Genomic DNA, 16,804 nt, shown 5'->3' with positions numbered 1-16,804 from the left:
AACATGCATCAAAGAGCAAGTCAAAAGCATTATTTTTATACAAAGTCAAAGGTATTATTTTTATACACTTATTACAAAACATATAAATAGTATACCAAGCCTAAGAATATAAAGTCTAGCTTTAATTAACTGAATGTTAATTTAAAAACACACATCTAATAAGTAGTCCTTTTCACACATCGAAAAGCCAATTTCGTATTAAAAAAAAAACTCAAATTACAAAATAACAAATATCTGGTGTCTTAGTAGCTTCAAGATCAGTACTAACGATTAAGCCAGCTTATATGCTAATATGATACATGAAAAAGCCTGTATTTTACAAATAGCAAACCACTAAAACTTTAACTTTCCACAGAAGCCATTGTTTTATATCAATAATTATGTTAAAGATCAATACAAGCTAAAAGTTTTTAATGAGCAGTGAAACAAACCATTAAAACTTGGTAAATTTCTCCACAAGGGTAGAATTTTAATTTCTGGTTAAACCATGGGTAGATTATGACACACCCTGTGAGGGTGTACTGTAAGTACTTCTAAGCAGCTTTATCAGAATTCATCCCAAATTATGTACCTAGTAAAAGATATACCAATGTCTACTTTGGAATAAGAAATTATTACTTATTTGAACAAGGATTAAGCAGAAACTGAAAGAAGTGCAGTTTATAGCCTCTTACATAAAGTAGATGGGCACCCCTCAAAAACAAACCAATATCCTGGCTCCTTAAGTATCAACATTAATCTAAGTAATGTACAGCATGCTCCTGTCCAAACGTTCCCGCTAAGCTGTAGTCTTCTCAGATCGATGCTTCATTTTGATCACACATTTCTATCCTGCAAGACTGGGTACCTGGGTTTTTTGCCTGGTTTTATAACACTAGGCAGGTTTGGCCTTACTCAAAACACAAGACTGCAAAAGGCCTGTTTCACCTCAACCATATGGTTTCAGGAAATGTTCTGTATTTCCAGCAGAAAAGAGGTATCTAACTCTCATGAGGGTTTCTAGCAAGTGGATAGATACCTGGGTCTTTGCGGCCCGTGATGCGGCCTAACAGTAGAGGACCCTGTGTGATCAGCTAGGTCTGCTAAAGCAGGAGGACATCCATGTTCTAAACTTTTTATTCTGGTTTAGCAGGATCCAAACTGGCTGCCCTGAAGAGACTAATGCCTCTCTTTCTCTTCCACACAATGGGTGGCCTCTGCCAAGTTAACTGCTTCGTGGGAGGAAAAAGATTGCCTTTCCCTCGGTCTGCATGTTTTAAGGTAAATGCCACATACACCTACAGGAGCTTCTCAATAATAGACAGACAAGGCTCACTTTCAAACTCTTTCAGGAGATAAACTGGAGGGGAAGACGAATGGCAGGAAGGTGAAGAGGAAGCTGAATTACTAGGAAAACACCCCCAACTCCAGTCCGGGTGGTTACTGCAGAGTGAATAACGATAAGTACGATTTGGTGTAAGGCAACGTCCTTTGAAAGGGCTCCCAGAGCGTCAAGGCCCCCACCTGATGAATGGGTGAGTCAGGCAGGCCCGGCTCCACTTCACGGATGGGAAAACTGAGGTACGAGGCGGCAAGATGACTGGCCCGAGGCCTCGCTGAAAGATCCGAGGCGGAGCGGAGAACCAGAAGCACCGCTTCTCTTAGGCTGATGCTCTAATCTCGGCTCCCCCCGCCCCTACGATGGCGTAGACGGCCTCCGCCCCCCGACTCACACACACCCTCCCCCGGGAACGGTAAGTCTCCTCGGGTTCCAAGGACAGGGTCAAAAGACAAGAGGCCCGAGGCGCTCCCGCCGTGATTTGCAGCCGGAGAGCGTTGGGAGCGTGCGTGCCTCCAGTCCAACATGGCGGCGGCAGCGGCCGCCCCCCCACCCCAAGCCTCCCTCAGGGCCGGAGGCTTCTCCTCAGGGCCCTCCAGTGGGCGGGAAGACAGCCCAACCCCGCCAGGCCCTTCTCGTCGCTGCCGCTTCTCGCTGAAGGAGTCACCTACCCGACATGACTAACGGCCGCGGCGCGGAGGCCCCACAGCCCGCCGAGAACAAGGAATACGAAAGCCAGGCGGCGCGGCGGCCGGAGCTGTACTGAGGGCGGCGCGGCGGGCTGAGGCGGACTGCGGCGCTCCGGCAGCCAATCAGCGGACAGCGGGTGGTACCACAAAGCCGCGGCAGGAGGGGTGTTTCTGCGTTGGTACTAGCTGCCGAGCCCTGAGGCCTTCTCAGGCCCCTCTATTCCCCCCTCCGCTAGCCGTACCATTATTGAGAGGGAATTGAGAAGAGAAAGTACCAATGCCAAGATCACGATCGGGGAGGAAACGGAACCTTCTCGCTCCGTCTTATTTACAATCCCATTTCTCACTTTAGTGGGTCTGATGGAATTTGCGGTTAGGAAACGAAAGAGGAGGGACCTTATAAACACAGACTATTTGGTTATGCAAAGCTTTTCTTTCCCTACAATTTCGAATGGTACGTCCTAGCTGGCGTGCTTTTGCTGCAGACTGCTTGGGCCACCTGGGGGCGTTCGGAGTCGGCGAGCTCGGGGACAGCGAGTCGTGACCAGCTCGCGTACCTCATCGCCTCCCGGTTTGTTGTAACTGTCTCGCCGAGTAGCAAACAAGGATGCTGGAACAAAAGGGTGCCTTAAGACGAAATCGTACACAAATCTGACCCTGAGAATGTGGCGGGGCAGAGGGATCGAGCTTTTATTTTCAGCACTGTAATTATAGCTGACTCTTGTCAGGCACCTTACATCATCTCATTTAATTCTCACAACAGACTGATGAAATATTTTCCCCATGTTGCAGATGAGAAGACAGAATTCACTTGACCTAGGTCGTACAGCTAGTAAACGGCCAAGGCGGAATGTGAAGCCTGGTAACCCGACGCCATTGCATGTGAGTTTAATCAAAATGCTGCACGGCCCAGAGGGGTGGGCCCAAGGCCGCTTGGGCTCTGTAGCAGGAAACGGGCTGGAAAAGCTCAGAGAGCCAACAAAGACTTTTTCCGGGAGGGCATGGTATCTGAGCCAAACCGTAAGTGATGTGCAGAAGTTGACCGAGTGAAGAAGTGAGCAAAGTACTTTGCAGACTAGTTGTGGAACAGGTAGTTGTTCAGAGGGAGAGTAGAAGGAGATGATGCCCGAAAAGGAGGGGGTTAAATAGCTGCGGCCTTGTCAAATGCATTAGAGTTTGCACTTTATCTTGAAGGAAATGAGAACCACTCACCAGATTTAGTAGGAGAGGAGTTAGATTAGATTTGTATTTTCTGGCTGCCAAATGAAAAATGCACGGAGATGAGAGGTGCTTAAAAGCAGAGACCAATTAGGTGGCCAATGCAGTAATTTTGGTGAGAGATGATAGTGCCCTGGACTTAGGTAGTAGCTCCGGAGACAGAGGTAAGTGAAGCGATCCCAGAGATACCCCGGGGTAGACTAGACAAGAGCTGGTGATCACCTGGGTTGGAGAGGGTAGTGGAGAGAGAAGAGTCTGGGGTGAATTCTGGGTTTTCGGCGTAGACATGGGGTCCTGGTGGTAGTGTCATTGACTGTGATAGGGAACAAAAAGAGGAGCAGGTTGCAATGGAGGTGAAAAGGGAAGTTCAGAATTAATGCTTTCAGGTCAGAAAAAAGACATGAGGTCATCTCTCCACCGTTATACCAGCAGTGATTGTGCCCTCAACTCTAGATAAAAAGGGTCACAGAACGCTCTAGATAAGTTCAAACAAGCAAGACTAAAGGAATTAGAAAGTATTTCATGACTGAAAACCATTAAACTGTTTAGCATATATATTGAGGAAGGCAGCCCAGCAGAGAAGATGGGCATGTCCAACAGAAGAGAATTGGGTTATGGAGGGGAGGGGAAGAGGTAATTCTAGAAGATCCCTAGAGGGACCTAGAGGGTTGTTCTTTTTTATTTATTTTCTTTTTTTGAGAATTTTTTCAAAGAAGGAAACACCAAAAGTGTTACTCATCGACTCCTTAAGTTTGTACCACCATTTATTCATTCATTCCTCCTTCAATTGCCATCTCTGGAGGTTTACTATGTGACAGGCTCTGAAAGGCCTTGGAGAGACAAAAATAAGAAGGAGAGCCTCTGCCTTCCAGGAACTACAGTCTCATAACAGGAACAGTGTGAACCTGTGATTTCTTTTTTTTTTTTTTTTTAACTTTTATGTTAGGTTTGGGGGTACATGGGAAGGTTTGTTACACAGATAAACACATGTAACAGGGATTTGTTGTACATGTTACTTCATCACCCAAGTATTAAGCCCAGTACCCAATAGTTATCTTTTCTGCTCCTTGACCTCCTCCTGCCCTCCCCACTCAAGTAGACCCGAGTGTCTGTTGTTTCCTTCTTTGTGTTCATAAATTCTCATCATTTGGTTCCCGCCTATAAGTGAGAATATGCAGTATTTGGTTTTCCGTTCCTGTTCGTTTGCTAAGGAGAATAGCCTCCGGTTCCATCCATGTTCCAAAAAGTTTCTTGTTGTCTTCATAGTATTTGTTTCCGTATTTGCCTTCCCCTACTAATGTACCAACCCTCACATCATTTGCCCTGAAAAAAGTCTGTAGATCGTCTCAGAGGCTGCCTGTCTGCTGACCTGCTGCCACCCACACGTCAGGACCTGCACTAACTCCATCTTGTCCTGCCAAACCTGTCATTTCTTTTTTGTTTGTTTGTTTTTTGTTTTTTGAGACAGAGTCTCGCTCTGTCGCCCAGGCCGGAGTGCAGTGGCTGGATCTCAGCTCACTGCAAGCTCCGCCTCCCGGGTTTACGCCATTCTCCTGCCTCAGCTTCGCGAGTAGCTGGGACTACAGGCGCCCGCCACCTCGCCCGGCTAGTTTTTTGTATTTTTTAGTAGAGACGGGGTTTCACCGTGTTAGCCAGGATGGTCTCGATCTCCTGACCTCGTGATCCGCCCGCCTCGGCCTCCCAGAGTGCTGGGATTACAGGCTGGAGCCACCACACCCGGCCCAAACCTGTGATTTCAATCAACTGCTGGATGTGCTGGGATTGGAGGATGCAGAGTGTGCTCTGAAAACACAAAAGCAGGACACCTTGCCAACACGAATGGTGGGGGTATCAAGGAAGGCTTCCTGCAGGAGATGCCCCCTAAACTGAACTTTTAAGAAAGTACAGGAATTAGGCAGCAAGGATATACTAGGAACATCATGCTCCAGGCAGAAAGGGCTGTATTTGCAAAGATTGGTAGAGAGCAAGGATCTGGGAATTGCAAGTGCTTCAGTCTGGCTGGTCTATGGAGTTGCAGGAGTGAGGAGTTGTAATAAATGGAATGAAAGAAGTAGGCAGAAGCCACCTTCCAAAGAGCCATGTGTGCCTTACAGAGGAGTTTGAACATTAAATCTAAAACAATGGGGAACTTCTGAGGAATAAAATCAAAGGACTGACATTTTCTATATCCATTATTTCTAGAATGGGCCTGTGAAACAGGTAGTGCTGCTATCCACATTTGGTCAGTTAGGACACTGCAGCTCAGGGAGGTGTAATTCTTGAGCAAGTTCACAAAGCTGATGAGAACTCATGCCCAGGCCTTTGGATAATGCTCAGTGTTCTTTTCGCAGTGTCCCTGTTCTCCCACACTTGATGCAAAGAACTCCTTCCAGGTCTGCATTGCTCTGGGGCCTCTTTCCAAGGGTCCTTCTCTACCACAGACTGACTCATAGATTGATTCCTGTGCCCTACTGTAGTGGAGTGATTCCACTGGAATGGTTATCTGCAACAAACTTCTGCCATCACCCAGGCTTTTTTTTTTTTTTTTTTTTTTTTGAGATGGAGTCTCACTGTTGCCCAGGTTGGAGTGCAGTGGCATGATCTTGGCTCTCCACCTCCCAGGTTCAAGCAATTCTCATGCCTCAGCCCCCCGAGTAGCTGAGATTACAGGTGTGGGGCCACCACACTCAGCTAATTTTTGTATTTTTAGTAGAGACAGGGTTTCATCATGTTGGCCAGGCTGGTCTCAAATTCCTGACCTCAGGTGATCCACCCGTCTGGACCTCCCAAAGTGCTAGGATTACAGGCGTGAGCCACCGTGCCCAGCAATCACCCAGGCATTCTTCATGCTGCAAGATCCTGCTCCCTCTACATCCTCTCTCCTGGCCTCAGTCTGCATATTTAGGGAAGACAGCAGGTACATTTTACACATCAGTTTTAGCAGAATGTATCTGAGAAAGTCTTCAGGCCGGGCGCAGTGGCTCACGCCTGTAATCCCAGCACTTTGGGAGGCCGAGGTGGGCAGATCACCTGAGGTCAGGAGTTTGAGACTATCTTGACCAACATGAAGAAACCCCATCTGTACTAAAAATACAAAATTAGCCAGGCATGGTGGCACATACCTATAATCGCAGCTACTCGGGAGGTTGAGGCAGGAGAATCGCTTGAACCTGGGAGGCAGAGGTTGAGGTGAGCTGAGATGACGCCATTGCACTCCAGCCTGGGCAACAAGAGTGAAACTCCATCTCAAAAGAGAAAAAAAAAAAAAATAGAGTCTTGGTACTGTGCCTGTTGGCCCTGGATCCCTTCTTCCTGTCCTCACAGGGGAGCAGACCCCTACAGGGTTGCCTTGTTTCAGTTTCAGAAAGTCCCTCTGGCGGTATCTTTCAGCTTGAATTGGCCAAGGAGAGACCTGGTGGGAAATTAGGTGGAAGAAGAGAGGAAGAAAAGAAAGAAGAGGGTTATCTCTCCCCCTCCCCCTCTGCCTCAGGGAGGTCTCAGAGCTCCAGTTTCCATTGGTGACCCTGGCTCCTTGGCCCTAGTAACTTGCCTCCTCCCTTTGTCCCCCCACCTACAGCTTATAGTCATCTTGCTATTGATCGTTTCTGAGTTCCCTCCATCCCCTGCTTGGCTTCCCTTAACCCTTCTACCAATGGTATAGGACCTTGTAAGGGCATTGTAAGGATTCACTTAAAGGGGAAACCATTAGAGGGAGCCATTTGAGCAGAGAGGCCCAGCAAGAGCTGACCTGTTTTGCCAGGATTACTCTGCCTGCTGTTTAGAACATAGACTCTAGAGGGCAGGGAAAGGTTATTGCTCTGACCAAAGTAAAAACCGGATCATGATGATTTTTTGCTTTTTTTGAAATCCTCTGGAACTCACAGTTGTACCGCATAATTCAAGGCTTGCATGCCTTGCCTGTTTGCTCTCTAGTTGGGTTGCATAATTCCTTTCTGAACATCCAGCTCCCAGCACAATGCCTGAAACAGTAGGCATTTTTTTTTTTTTTTTAGACGGAGCCTCACTCTGTCACTCAGACAGTACAGTGGGGTGATCTCAGCTCACTGCAGCCTCCGCCTCCCAGGCTCAAGAGATTCTCCTGCCTCAGCCTCCCAGGTAGCTAAGATTACAGGCATGTGCCACCACACCTGGCTAATTTTCTTTTCTTTTTTTTTTTTTTTTTTGAGATGGAGTCTCACTCTGTCACCCAGGCTGGAGTGCAGTGGCTCGATCTCGGCTCACTGCAACCTCTGCCACCTGGGTTCAAGCAGTTCTCCTGCCTCAGCCTCCCAAGTAGCTGGGATTACAGGCTCCTGCCACCGTGCCCGGCTAATTTTTGTATTTTTAGTAGAGACGGGGTTTTACCATCTTGGCCAAGCTGGTCTTGAACTCCTGACCTCTTGATCCATCCACCTCGGCCTCCCAAAGTGCTGGGATTACAGGCGTGAGCCACCACGCCCGGCCAATTTTGTATTTTTAATAGAGATGGGGTTTCACCATGTTGGCCAGGCTGGTCTTGAACTCCTGGCCTCAAGCAATCTGTCTGCCTTGGCATCCCAAAGTGCTGGGATTACAGGCATGAGCCACCACGCCCAGTCCAACACTAGGCATTTTTAAAAAGGAAAAAACAATGGCATGTAATAAATGAATAAATAAATGGGGGGAAAAAAGGAGCATGACTTGTCTTTCTGTCTTGTCTTTAAACTCTTCAAGCTCAAAGGCCTTATCTAGGACTTCCCTATGTCTCCCACGGGGCACAGAGTAAGTGTTCAGTGAGTGTTTGTTGAAAGAACGACAACCACCTGGTGCCAATTGCCACAGGCAATGTGTAGCTGTTGTCACCACCCCAGCCCCACCCCAGTGGAGGCATCCCTGAAGCCCTTCTCCCCTGGCCTTCCTAGAGAGCGGCCCTGCCAGGATAATTACTCTGAGGCTCCAGTGCAGGAGAGGGAGGCTCCTTGTAAATGACCAGGCTACCCCATCCTCCCGACAGTGGCAGGCGCTTCCTGTTTGGGGTAGAAAGGAACCAGACACTTTCCTGTTAGCAGGTCTTTTAAGCAAAGCAGCAGATGCTGAGTAGGTCCTGGCCCAGCCTTTCAGGCCAGATGCCTGGTGGTTAGACAGCCTTTATGTGGAAGGGAAGTGGGGCACAGCGCCAGATTGGCCAGGCTTTTATTGTGCTCCTTGCAAGTCCCCTGGGTCCTGGTGTGAGTAAAAAACAAGAAGAGGCTGACGCTCTGCTAGACCATGATGAGAGTTAGGCAAGACGGGGCTGCTCTGAGACAGAGATCATTGCCAGGAGCGGAGATGCTCGTGTGACTGTCCTGGGGCAGGTTTGTGTATGTCATTTGCATGTGAGCGTGCTCCAGTGTGAACCTGTGCACAGAATGCATGACTGTGCTCTCAGGTCTGTGCACCCAATATCCAGCACTTTGTAGGATTTAACTTTCTTTTCTTTCAGCAGAGTTTCGTTCTTGTTGCCCAGGTTGGAGTGCAATGGCGTGATCTCTCAGCTCACCAAAACCTCCACCTCCCGGGTTCAAGTGATTCTCCTGCCTCAGCCTCCCAAATAGCTGGGATTACAGGCATGCGCCGCCACCACGCCCGGCTAATTTTGTATTTTTTAGTAGAGATGGAGTTTCTCTATGTTGGTCAGGCTGGTCTTGAACTCCTGACCTCAGGTGATCTGCCCACCTTGGCCTCCCAGTGTGCTGGGATTACAGGTATGAGCCACCGCACCTGGCCAAATTTTTGTATTTTTAGTAGAGACGGGGTTTCACCATGTTTGTCAGGCTGGTCTCGAGCTCCTGATCTCAAGTAATCTGCCCTCCTTGGCTTCCCAAAGTGCTGGGATTACAGGCTTGAGCCACCGCGCCCGGCTGTATTTAATACTTTCTGATTGTCTAGCTTGTTCCCCATTACACACTGGATAGCAGAAAAGGCAAGACTTATTTCTCTCCCATTTTATAATGGCAGAAACTCAGAGAGGTTAGTTGACTTGCAAAAGTCACACAGAATGTGAAAAAGTTGAGATTCAACCCCAGGTTTATCTTGCTCCAAATTTCTTACTTTTTCCAGTCCTGTATGAGCGTGTGTGTACATGTACAGGGGGAGCAGACAGCGATGTATGCCTGTGAGTGTGACCCAGACTGCTGAGACCATATCCCCCGGTGCCAGAGAGAGGATATTTCCCATCCAGAGGCAGAGACGGTTGTTAGTCAGGGCTTCTGGAATTGAATCACAGCTAAAAATGCAGAGGCTATGGTCAAAAATGAATTTAAATTTTGACAGCAAAAGTCCTCACTACTCAGGAAAGCCTCCTCTTCAGTGCTCCCAGCCTAACCTCATGTCTTCATTATTCCGCTAATTATTCCTCTGCTTATGTGTTTTTGAGACAGGCACTCTTGAGTGCCTGTCTCCGGAGCTCAGCATTCTTCCTGAGAAAATCTACATTGTGTTCCACACACTTCCTGGGGAGGAGGAAGGGGCAGAGACAAAGCTGATTGTTCCCCATATTACAAAGTGAGAAACTGAGGCCCAGAGGAACCTTGTCCAGGTTCACACATCCTGCCTGATTCAAGGGGTTCTGCTGTTGTCTTCTGTCAGCAGGAGGAAGGACTGGGAAGCAGCAGCTGCCAGACACTCCCCTGGGCAGGCAATGTGCCCAGGCCCTGGCATGAGTTCCACAGGATCCTGTCCACTCTGGGAGTGCTGGGAGGCACTGTGGATCTAAGCCAAGCCCCAATGCAGAGAGGGAAGCAGGAGAAGCAGCTCTCTTTGAAGAGGAGGTGTGAAGAGAACTACCAGCCAAGCTGGGTCAGGAATCTGCTCAGCCAAAACAGGGAGAGAAGGAAGGAGAGAAACAGACCCTGGGAAAACCTGTCTTCCTCCTGGAAGTTGGTATTTACTAATCAGTAATTCAGTAGGTCTGGAATAGGGCTCTGGAATCTGAATTTTTCAGGTGATTCAATGCAGGTGATCTAAGAATCACATTTTATAAATTTGACTTGAGGCAGGATAGTGTAGTATTTATAGGCCCTAGATCTGGAGTTACAGCATCCAGGTTGAATTACAGGTTCCATTATAAGATCTGTGGCCGGGTGCAGTGGCTCACGCCTATAATCCCAGCACTTTGGGAGGCTGAGGCAGGTGGATCACCTGAAGCCCGGAGTTTGAGAACAGCCTGGCCAACATGGCAAAACCCCGTCTCTACTAAAAATACAAAAAAAAAAAAAATAGCCAGGTGTGGTTGCGGGTGCCTGTAATCCCAGTTTCTTGGGATGCTGAGGCAGGAGAATTGTTGGAACCTGGAAGGCGGAGGTTGCGGTGAGCTGAGATCGCACCATTGCACTCCAGCCTGGGCAACAGAGCAAGACTCTGTCTCAAAAAAACAAAACAAAACAAAACAAAAACATAAAACCATTATAAGATTTGTGACTCTGGACAAGTGATACAATCTCTCTGTGCCTCAGTTTCCTCATATTTAAAATTAGGATGCTTATAATAGTAGCTTTCTCATAAGGAAGTTGCAATGAGTCAATGACATGATTTATGTAAAGTATATACCACATATGTGGCCCATGTTAATCTCTCAACAAGTATTAATCACTATCATTTGTTCCAACTCCTCATTCCCATCCCCACACCCACTCCTACCAGAGGAGGAAATAATGGTATTGGATTAATGTAGGGACTTGCCACCACAGTATTCTTTTGGATGTGGGTAATCTTTGGGTCATGGTTTGAGAATCCCTGATCCAAAGCCATTCTCCAGTCACTCTCCAGATACCCTTCCTATGAACTGAGTCTCTTGTCAATAAACTGCCCTGCTTTCATCTTCCTTTTCTCCTTGAACCCCCTCCCATCCTCCCAGCATCCACACAGCAAACTGCTGCCCACCCTCCCCACCCCATCCAAAGTGAATTTGGCTCAGGATATGTACTAGACATGAAAACATACAGCAAGTCACTTGTGGGGCTTCACAGGCCCCTGGATTTTGAAGATCACAGAATTTGGTGCTCTGGGATTTATGAGTAATCTTCAGAGGAAGAAGGGAACCGGAACCTCCTGCTACCCAAATTCAAACCATGGAAATATGTTATCTTCCCGGGAAAGAGACATCCTACGCAAAGGCAGGGTTGAAGTCCGGGCTAAGCATATGGGTGGAGAAAGCTTTGTTCTGCATAAATTCTTGCAGGCAGTTTCAAGTCTGGATGGCACTTCAAGGTGACCACAAGCAGAGATGGCATAGGGAGAGGAAAGGATGGGATGAAATAATCCAAACAAGAACACAAAAGGAAAACAGAGAAAGTCAACTTTCAAATGCACAGTGGTGCTAGTTTGAGGGGTTCAGGGACCAGAGCTAGGCTGGGATGCAGAGAGAGGCAGGATCAGCTTTCGAAGTGGCCAAGCCTGTCTTCTCCCAGACATTCAGCCCTCCAGAGAACCATGACTTCTCCTTGTACCCTTTCTTCCCAGTGAAGCTGAAATGGAGAACCTCTGGGATGTGACACAGATATAGTGTGTCTCACTATGTTAGCCAGGCTGGTCTTGAATTCCTGGGCTCAAGTGATCCTCCCATCTCAGCCTCCTGAAACGTTGGGATTACAGGTATGAGCCACCGCGCCCGGTCAGAATAGACATTTTAGAGCAGGCATTCCCAGCCAGAATAAACATTTTAGAAACAGGCATTCCTGGCCGGGTGTGGTGGTATGTCCTGTAGTCTCTGCTACTCTGGAAGCTGAGGTGGGAGGATGGCTTGAGCCTGAGAGGTCAAGCCTACAGTGAACCCTGACTATGCCGCTGTACTCGAGCCTGAGAATAAGAGCAAGACCCTGTCTCTAAAGAATGAAATAAAAAGAAACAGGCATTCCTCTGAGGGAGACTAACTGGAAACAGGCCCTGTTCACCTTCCAACCAACCAATGAAAAAGGGGCATCCATCCTGGGCATACCAATTTTTAAAAGGCACTTCTCTGGGCAAACCAATGAGAAAAAGGATGTGCAGATGCATCCCCATCAGGCAGCCATAGGGTGTCTAGAGTTGAGGATGGATCTCTTTGCCATCTATGCCCCCTCTCTGAGGATGCCCTGTGCACATTCGTAAGAAGCATCCCTGCCTGGGTTGGTGCCCCAGAGATAGTGGATATGAGGCTGAACTGCCCCTTGCTCTTAGAGAGCTTCCAGCCTTGTCAGGCAACTAGTAGGAAGGTTCTCCTTCCTTCTGTGAGGTGGGTGTGGTGATGCATGCCTGTAGTCCCAGCTGCTCAGGAGGATCGTCTGAGCCCAGGAGTTTCAGGCCAGCATGGGCAACACAGCAAGACCCTATACTCAACATATATCCCCCCAAAAAGAACAGACTATAACATGGCTGCCGATTCAAGCAAAACCCTGCAATGGACCTTGGGGAGGGAGCTTCTGAAGGAGAGTGAGATAGGATTACTAGATTTAGCAAATAAAAATACAGGACTCCAGTTAAACTTGAATTTCAGATTAATGAATATTTTAAAAAGTAAATGGGTGCTATGCAATATTTGGGACAGTTAACACCAACAACTTATTCATCATTAATCTGAAATTCAAGATTAATTGGGCATCCTCTGTTTCACCTGGCAACCTTAGAGAGAAAGCGGGAGAGAGAGAGAATGTGTGTGTGTGTGTGTGTGTGTGTGTGTGTGTGTGTGTGTGTGTGTGGTTACAGGTATGGCATGACATATGGTGGCTTTTACCAATAGATGAATTTTGACAGGCCAGATAGCCCTGCTTTGGGCAGGGAGCTCTGATGATCATCAATTGGTAAGGACACTGTGGACCAAGCTGGAGTCAGACCTAGGTTTGCCAATTTTTTCTCCAGGCAGAATCTTTCCATCCCTTCTTCTATAAAATATTAAAAATTTAGTCGGGTACGGTGACACGTGCCTGCAATCCCAGCTACTCAGGAGGCTGAGATGGGAGGATTGCTTGAGCCTTGAAAGTCAAGGCTACAGTGAGCTGTGATCGTGCTACTGCACTCCAGCTTGGGCAACAGAGCAAGACCCTGTCTTAAAAATACATATGTACATATATACACACATAAAATGTCTATTAAAAGGGCTTTTTCCAGCTGGGCGCGGTGGCTCATGCCTGTAATCCCAGCACTTTTGGAGGCCAAGGAAGGTGGATCATGAGGTCAGGAGTTCGAGACCAGTCTATCCAAGATAGTGAAACCCTGTCTCTACTAAAAAATACAAAAATTAGTCAGGCGCGGTGGTGGGCGCTTGTAATCCCAGCTACTCAGGAGACTGAGGCAGGAGAATCGCTTGAACCCGGGAGGCGGAGTCTGCAGTGAGCCAAGATGGAGCCACTGCACTCTAGCCTGGGCAACAGTGCAAGACTCCATCTCATAAAAAAAAAAGTGGGGATGGGGGGGCTTTTTCCAATTCCTCCACACAAGTGGTGTATTTTTCTAAATAGTATGAAAACATTGTGTGATACTGAGGCCCTGAGCCTTAGGGTTGGAACACAGCATTATTTTTGTTCAGCACTTTAGGGATTCCAGATTATTTTTACACACATTAACTCATCTAAATCCACAATGACCCCCAGAGCTCAGTATCATTTTCCATTTGCATTTTACAAAGTAGTGAATTGAGTAGAAGTGAGACAGCAACCAGCTCTCAGTTACACAGACAGATAATGAAAACAGTTTACTTTTCGCTCAATGTGAGTTTAGCAAAGGCTTACGCATAAACTGTTTCACTCCATCCTTGTGGGGTATATAAAATCAGACACTTTACACTCATTTTCTCTTTTCATCCTCATGCAACGCTGGGCACTAAATATCGTATGCTGTCATTTTATTGATAAGGAAACTGATGCTCGAAGTAGTTAAATCCTTCACCAAAGATCACACAGCTGCAGCCTACCCCTTATTAAGTGCACACTTCATGATGCCATGCACCCTGCTCAGTAATTTACAGGCATTGTTATCTCATTAAATCTCCCCAACAGTCACAGGATAACGATATTCTTATTATCCCATTTACTGATGAGAAAAGTGGGTTCAGAGAGGGTGAGTGACTGGTCCAACACCACACAGCCAGCAGGTGGCTGAGGCAGGACTCAAAGGGCTAGCAAAGGAGCAAGTCTGGAACTCAAACCCAGTTCTGACCCCAGCCCTGTGCTCCTTCTCTTACACCCCGACCCTGGGTGGGGGGCCTCGCTCCCCACCCAGCTGAAACAATCAACGACCCTCAGGTAGACCAAGACCTCTCTTCATCGGAGTCTTAGGTAGCCACGCTTGCCAGGAGAAGGCCTTTCTTCCTTCACCCTCCCTGGACAGATCCGGGTCAACTGGAGGTGGCGGGCGAGAGGACTGATCCGTAGGGCGGTGGCGGGCGCAGGGCGAGGCCGTACAGCGAACGGAAGAGGCTCTGGAACCGCTGCGCTTTCCAGCGGCGGAGCGGGGTGGATGGGGCGGGAGTGCCGGGCCTCCGCCCCCTCCGCCTGCCTTTCCTTCCTCCCTCCCTCGGTCCCCGGGGCCGGCGGACCCGCGGGTAGGCACTGCCCGGGCTGGACGACCTCTGGCCGGCTCCCGGCGAAGCGCGGCGGAGGAGCGGCCCAGCAGGCGGAGCTGGGGCACTGGCGAAACCCCGGGACAGTCCCACTCCGCGCGGGGTCGGCGCAGAGCATTGCCATCCCTGGGGTCCCGGACGCGGCTGACTGCTGGCTGGCTCCCTGCGCGCAGTAGCTCCTCGAGTCGGGCTGCACCAGAGGCAGCGAAATGGTCGCGCGCGTCGGCCTCCTGCTGCGCGCCCTGCCGCTGCTGCTGTGGGACCGCCTGGACGCCCAGCCCGCGGAGCGCGGAGGCCAGGAGCTGCGCAAGGAGGCGGAGGTACGCGGTGTGTACCTGGCGCAGAGCGGTGCGCGTGCTTGAGACCTGTCAGAACTCGGCAGTCAGGCCACCTGGCAGTCCCCTGTGAGCAGACAATCTGCGTTACCCTCCCCTGTCCTCCGCCCCCTTCGCACTTGAACATAAAGAGCCGGGCAGTTTTTTCCCCGTGCCGGGCTGGAACCACACAGGCACGCGGATCCGCACTGATGGGCTGGGGTGGGTGCAGAGACGAGACCGGACAGACAGACAAGAGCCCAGAGGGGACCTCCTACCCTAGTTTGGCACGGGGCCACTCTCCCTCACCACCTAGGCTGGGGAGAATGACGTTCATTCGTCGGGTGCCCCCGAACGGTGTGGAAGCCTCAGTTTGGTGCTGTGGAGAGGATACCGCTGGCTGGCCGGGACGCGGAACACAGCGCTGGCTTCCTGGTCGGGGACCGTCGCTGACCTCAGGCTTGGGCAAGCCATTGAAACTGCTCAAAACTAGTTTCTTTGTGTGTAAAATGTCCAAGAGCAGTATACTCTCAAGAGTTGCTTCTAAGGAGCTTTAAACGGGGCTTCAGGACTGAACTTGAGAAAAGGGGGCAGGAACCTTAGAGAGCTCCCTTTCCATTTTCTTGCTTTGGACTCAACTTGCTTGCTGCAGGCTGCACAAGGGGAATTTTTTTGTGAGGTAGGGGTGGGGATCAATATGGGGCATCTATTTTCTAGATAAAAGTGATTGTAGGCCGGACGCCGTGGCTTACGCCTGTAATCCCAGCACTTTGGGAGGCTGAGGTGGGCGGATCACCGTAGGTCAGGAGTTCGAGACCAGCCCGTCTCTACTAAAAATACAAAGATTAGCCGGACGTAGTGGCGGGCGCCTATAATCCTAGCTACCCGGGAGGCTGAGGCAGGAGAATCACTTGAACCCGGGAGGCAGAGGTTGCAGTGAGCCAAGATCCTGCCATTGCACTCCAGCCTGGGCGACAGAGCGAGACTCTGTCTCAAAAGCAAAGCAAAGCAAAACAAAACAAAACAAAATGATTGTAATAACACAACAGTATCGTTTCTTTTCTCCCCCTAGAGAATCATGTCTGCCTGTGTTCTTACTTCTCAAGAATACGACCAGGGTCTACACTATTTTAAGGAGAAGGGATTTGAACAGGTTTTGTTCTGCTTTGTTTTAGTAGAGACGGGGTTTCACCATATTGGCCAGGCTGGTCTTAAACTCCTGACCTCAAGTGATCCGCCTGCCTCAGCCTCCCAAAATGCTGGGATTACAGGCGCGAGCCACCGCGCCCGGCTGGAATATGAACAAATTCTGAATTACTGAGCTCAACGCTCTGCCCTGAAACTCTTGCTCCTCTAAGAGCTTCTTTCCTGCCCTCAAACTGCCCATTGAGAGCTTCTCAGTATCCTCCCTACTCCCCTTCCCTAGAAGGGCAAGCTGAATTTGGGGAAACTGCAGAATGAAGAGGGCCCTCTCTGAATGCCTCATCCTTCCATCAGCCAGCTCCCGTCACTACTGGGGAATATTTGGAAATGACCCTGCTTCAACAAGGGATTATCTCTCCTCGCCTTCCACTCCTTCCCATCCTAGCACTGGGCTCTTGCTCTGTGCTCTCTGCTTTCTCTGCACATTCAGAGAAGCACTTTGTTTCTCTGAATTGAGACTCTTACAACATCAAGTACAGAGTCCTTGCAGCCCCAGGAGAAGGCTTCTGTC

The 16,804-nt window shown here is 49.1% G+C and overlaps 2 protein-coding genes across 5 annotated transcripts in view; one reads left to right on the top strand and one right to left on the bottom strand.

Moving 5' to 3' along the window:
• The window catches only part of LOC105485124 (TATA-box binding protein associated factor 15), a 39,280-nt gene extending 37,153 nt beyond the window's left edge, over nt 1-2,127 (bottom strand). For both annotated transcript variants that reach the window (XM_011747323.2, XM_011747324.2), the window contains exon 1: nt 1,990-2,127. In XM_011747323.2, coding sequence (XP_011745625.1) covers nt 1,990-1,996 — 7 coding nt within the window. In that variant the 5' untranslated portion in view covers nt 1,997-2,127. The remainder of the gene's footprint in view (nt 1-1,989) is intronic.
• Nucleotides 2,128-2,207: 80 nt separating this feature from the next.
• The window catches only part of LOC105485123 (matrix metallopeptidase 28), a 42,315-nt gene continuing 27,718 nt past the window's right edge, over nt 2,208-16,804 (top strand). Inside the window, exons 1-2 of one of the 3 annotated variants that reach the window (XM_011747321.3) lie at nt 2,208-2,461; nt 2,800-2,889. In XM_011747321.3, coding sequence (XP_011745623.2) covers nt 2,459-2,461; nt 2,800-2,889 — 93 coding nt within the window. In that variant the 5' untranslated portion in view covers nt 2,208-2,458. Of the gene's footprint in view, nt 2,890-14,689; nt 15,097-16,804 lie in introns of those variants that run through there. The other 2 variants (XM_071082748.1, XM_011747322.3) reach the window with 2 other exon arrangements.

This window comes from Macaca nemestrina, chromosome 17 (genome assembly GCF_043159975.1).
Source record: "Macaca nemestrina isolate mMacNem1 chromosome 17, mMacNem.hap1, whole genome shotgun sequence".
Lineage (NCBI taxonomy): Eukaryota > Metazoa > Chordata > Mammalia > Primates > Cercopithecidae > Macaca > Macaca nemestrina.
Note: the sequence above shows the minus strand (reverse complement) of the source record. Positions and strands in the feature narration are given on the sequence as shown.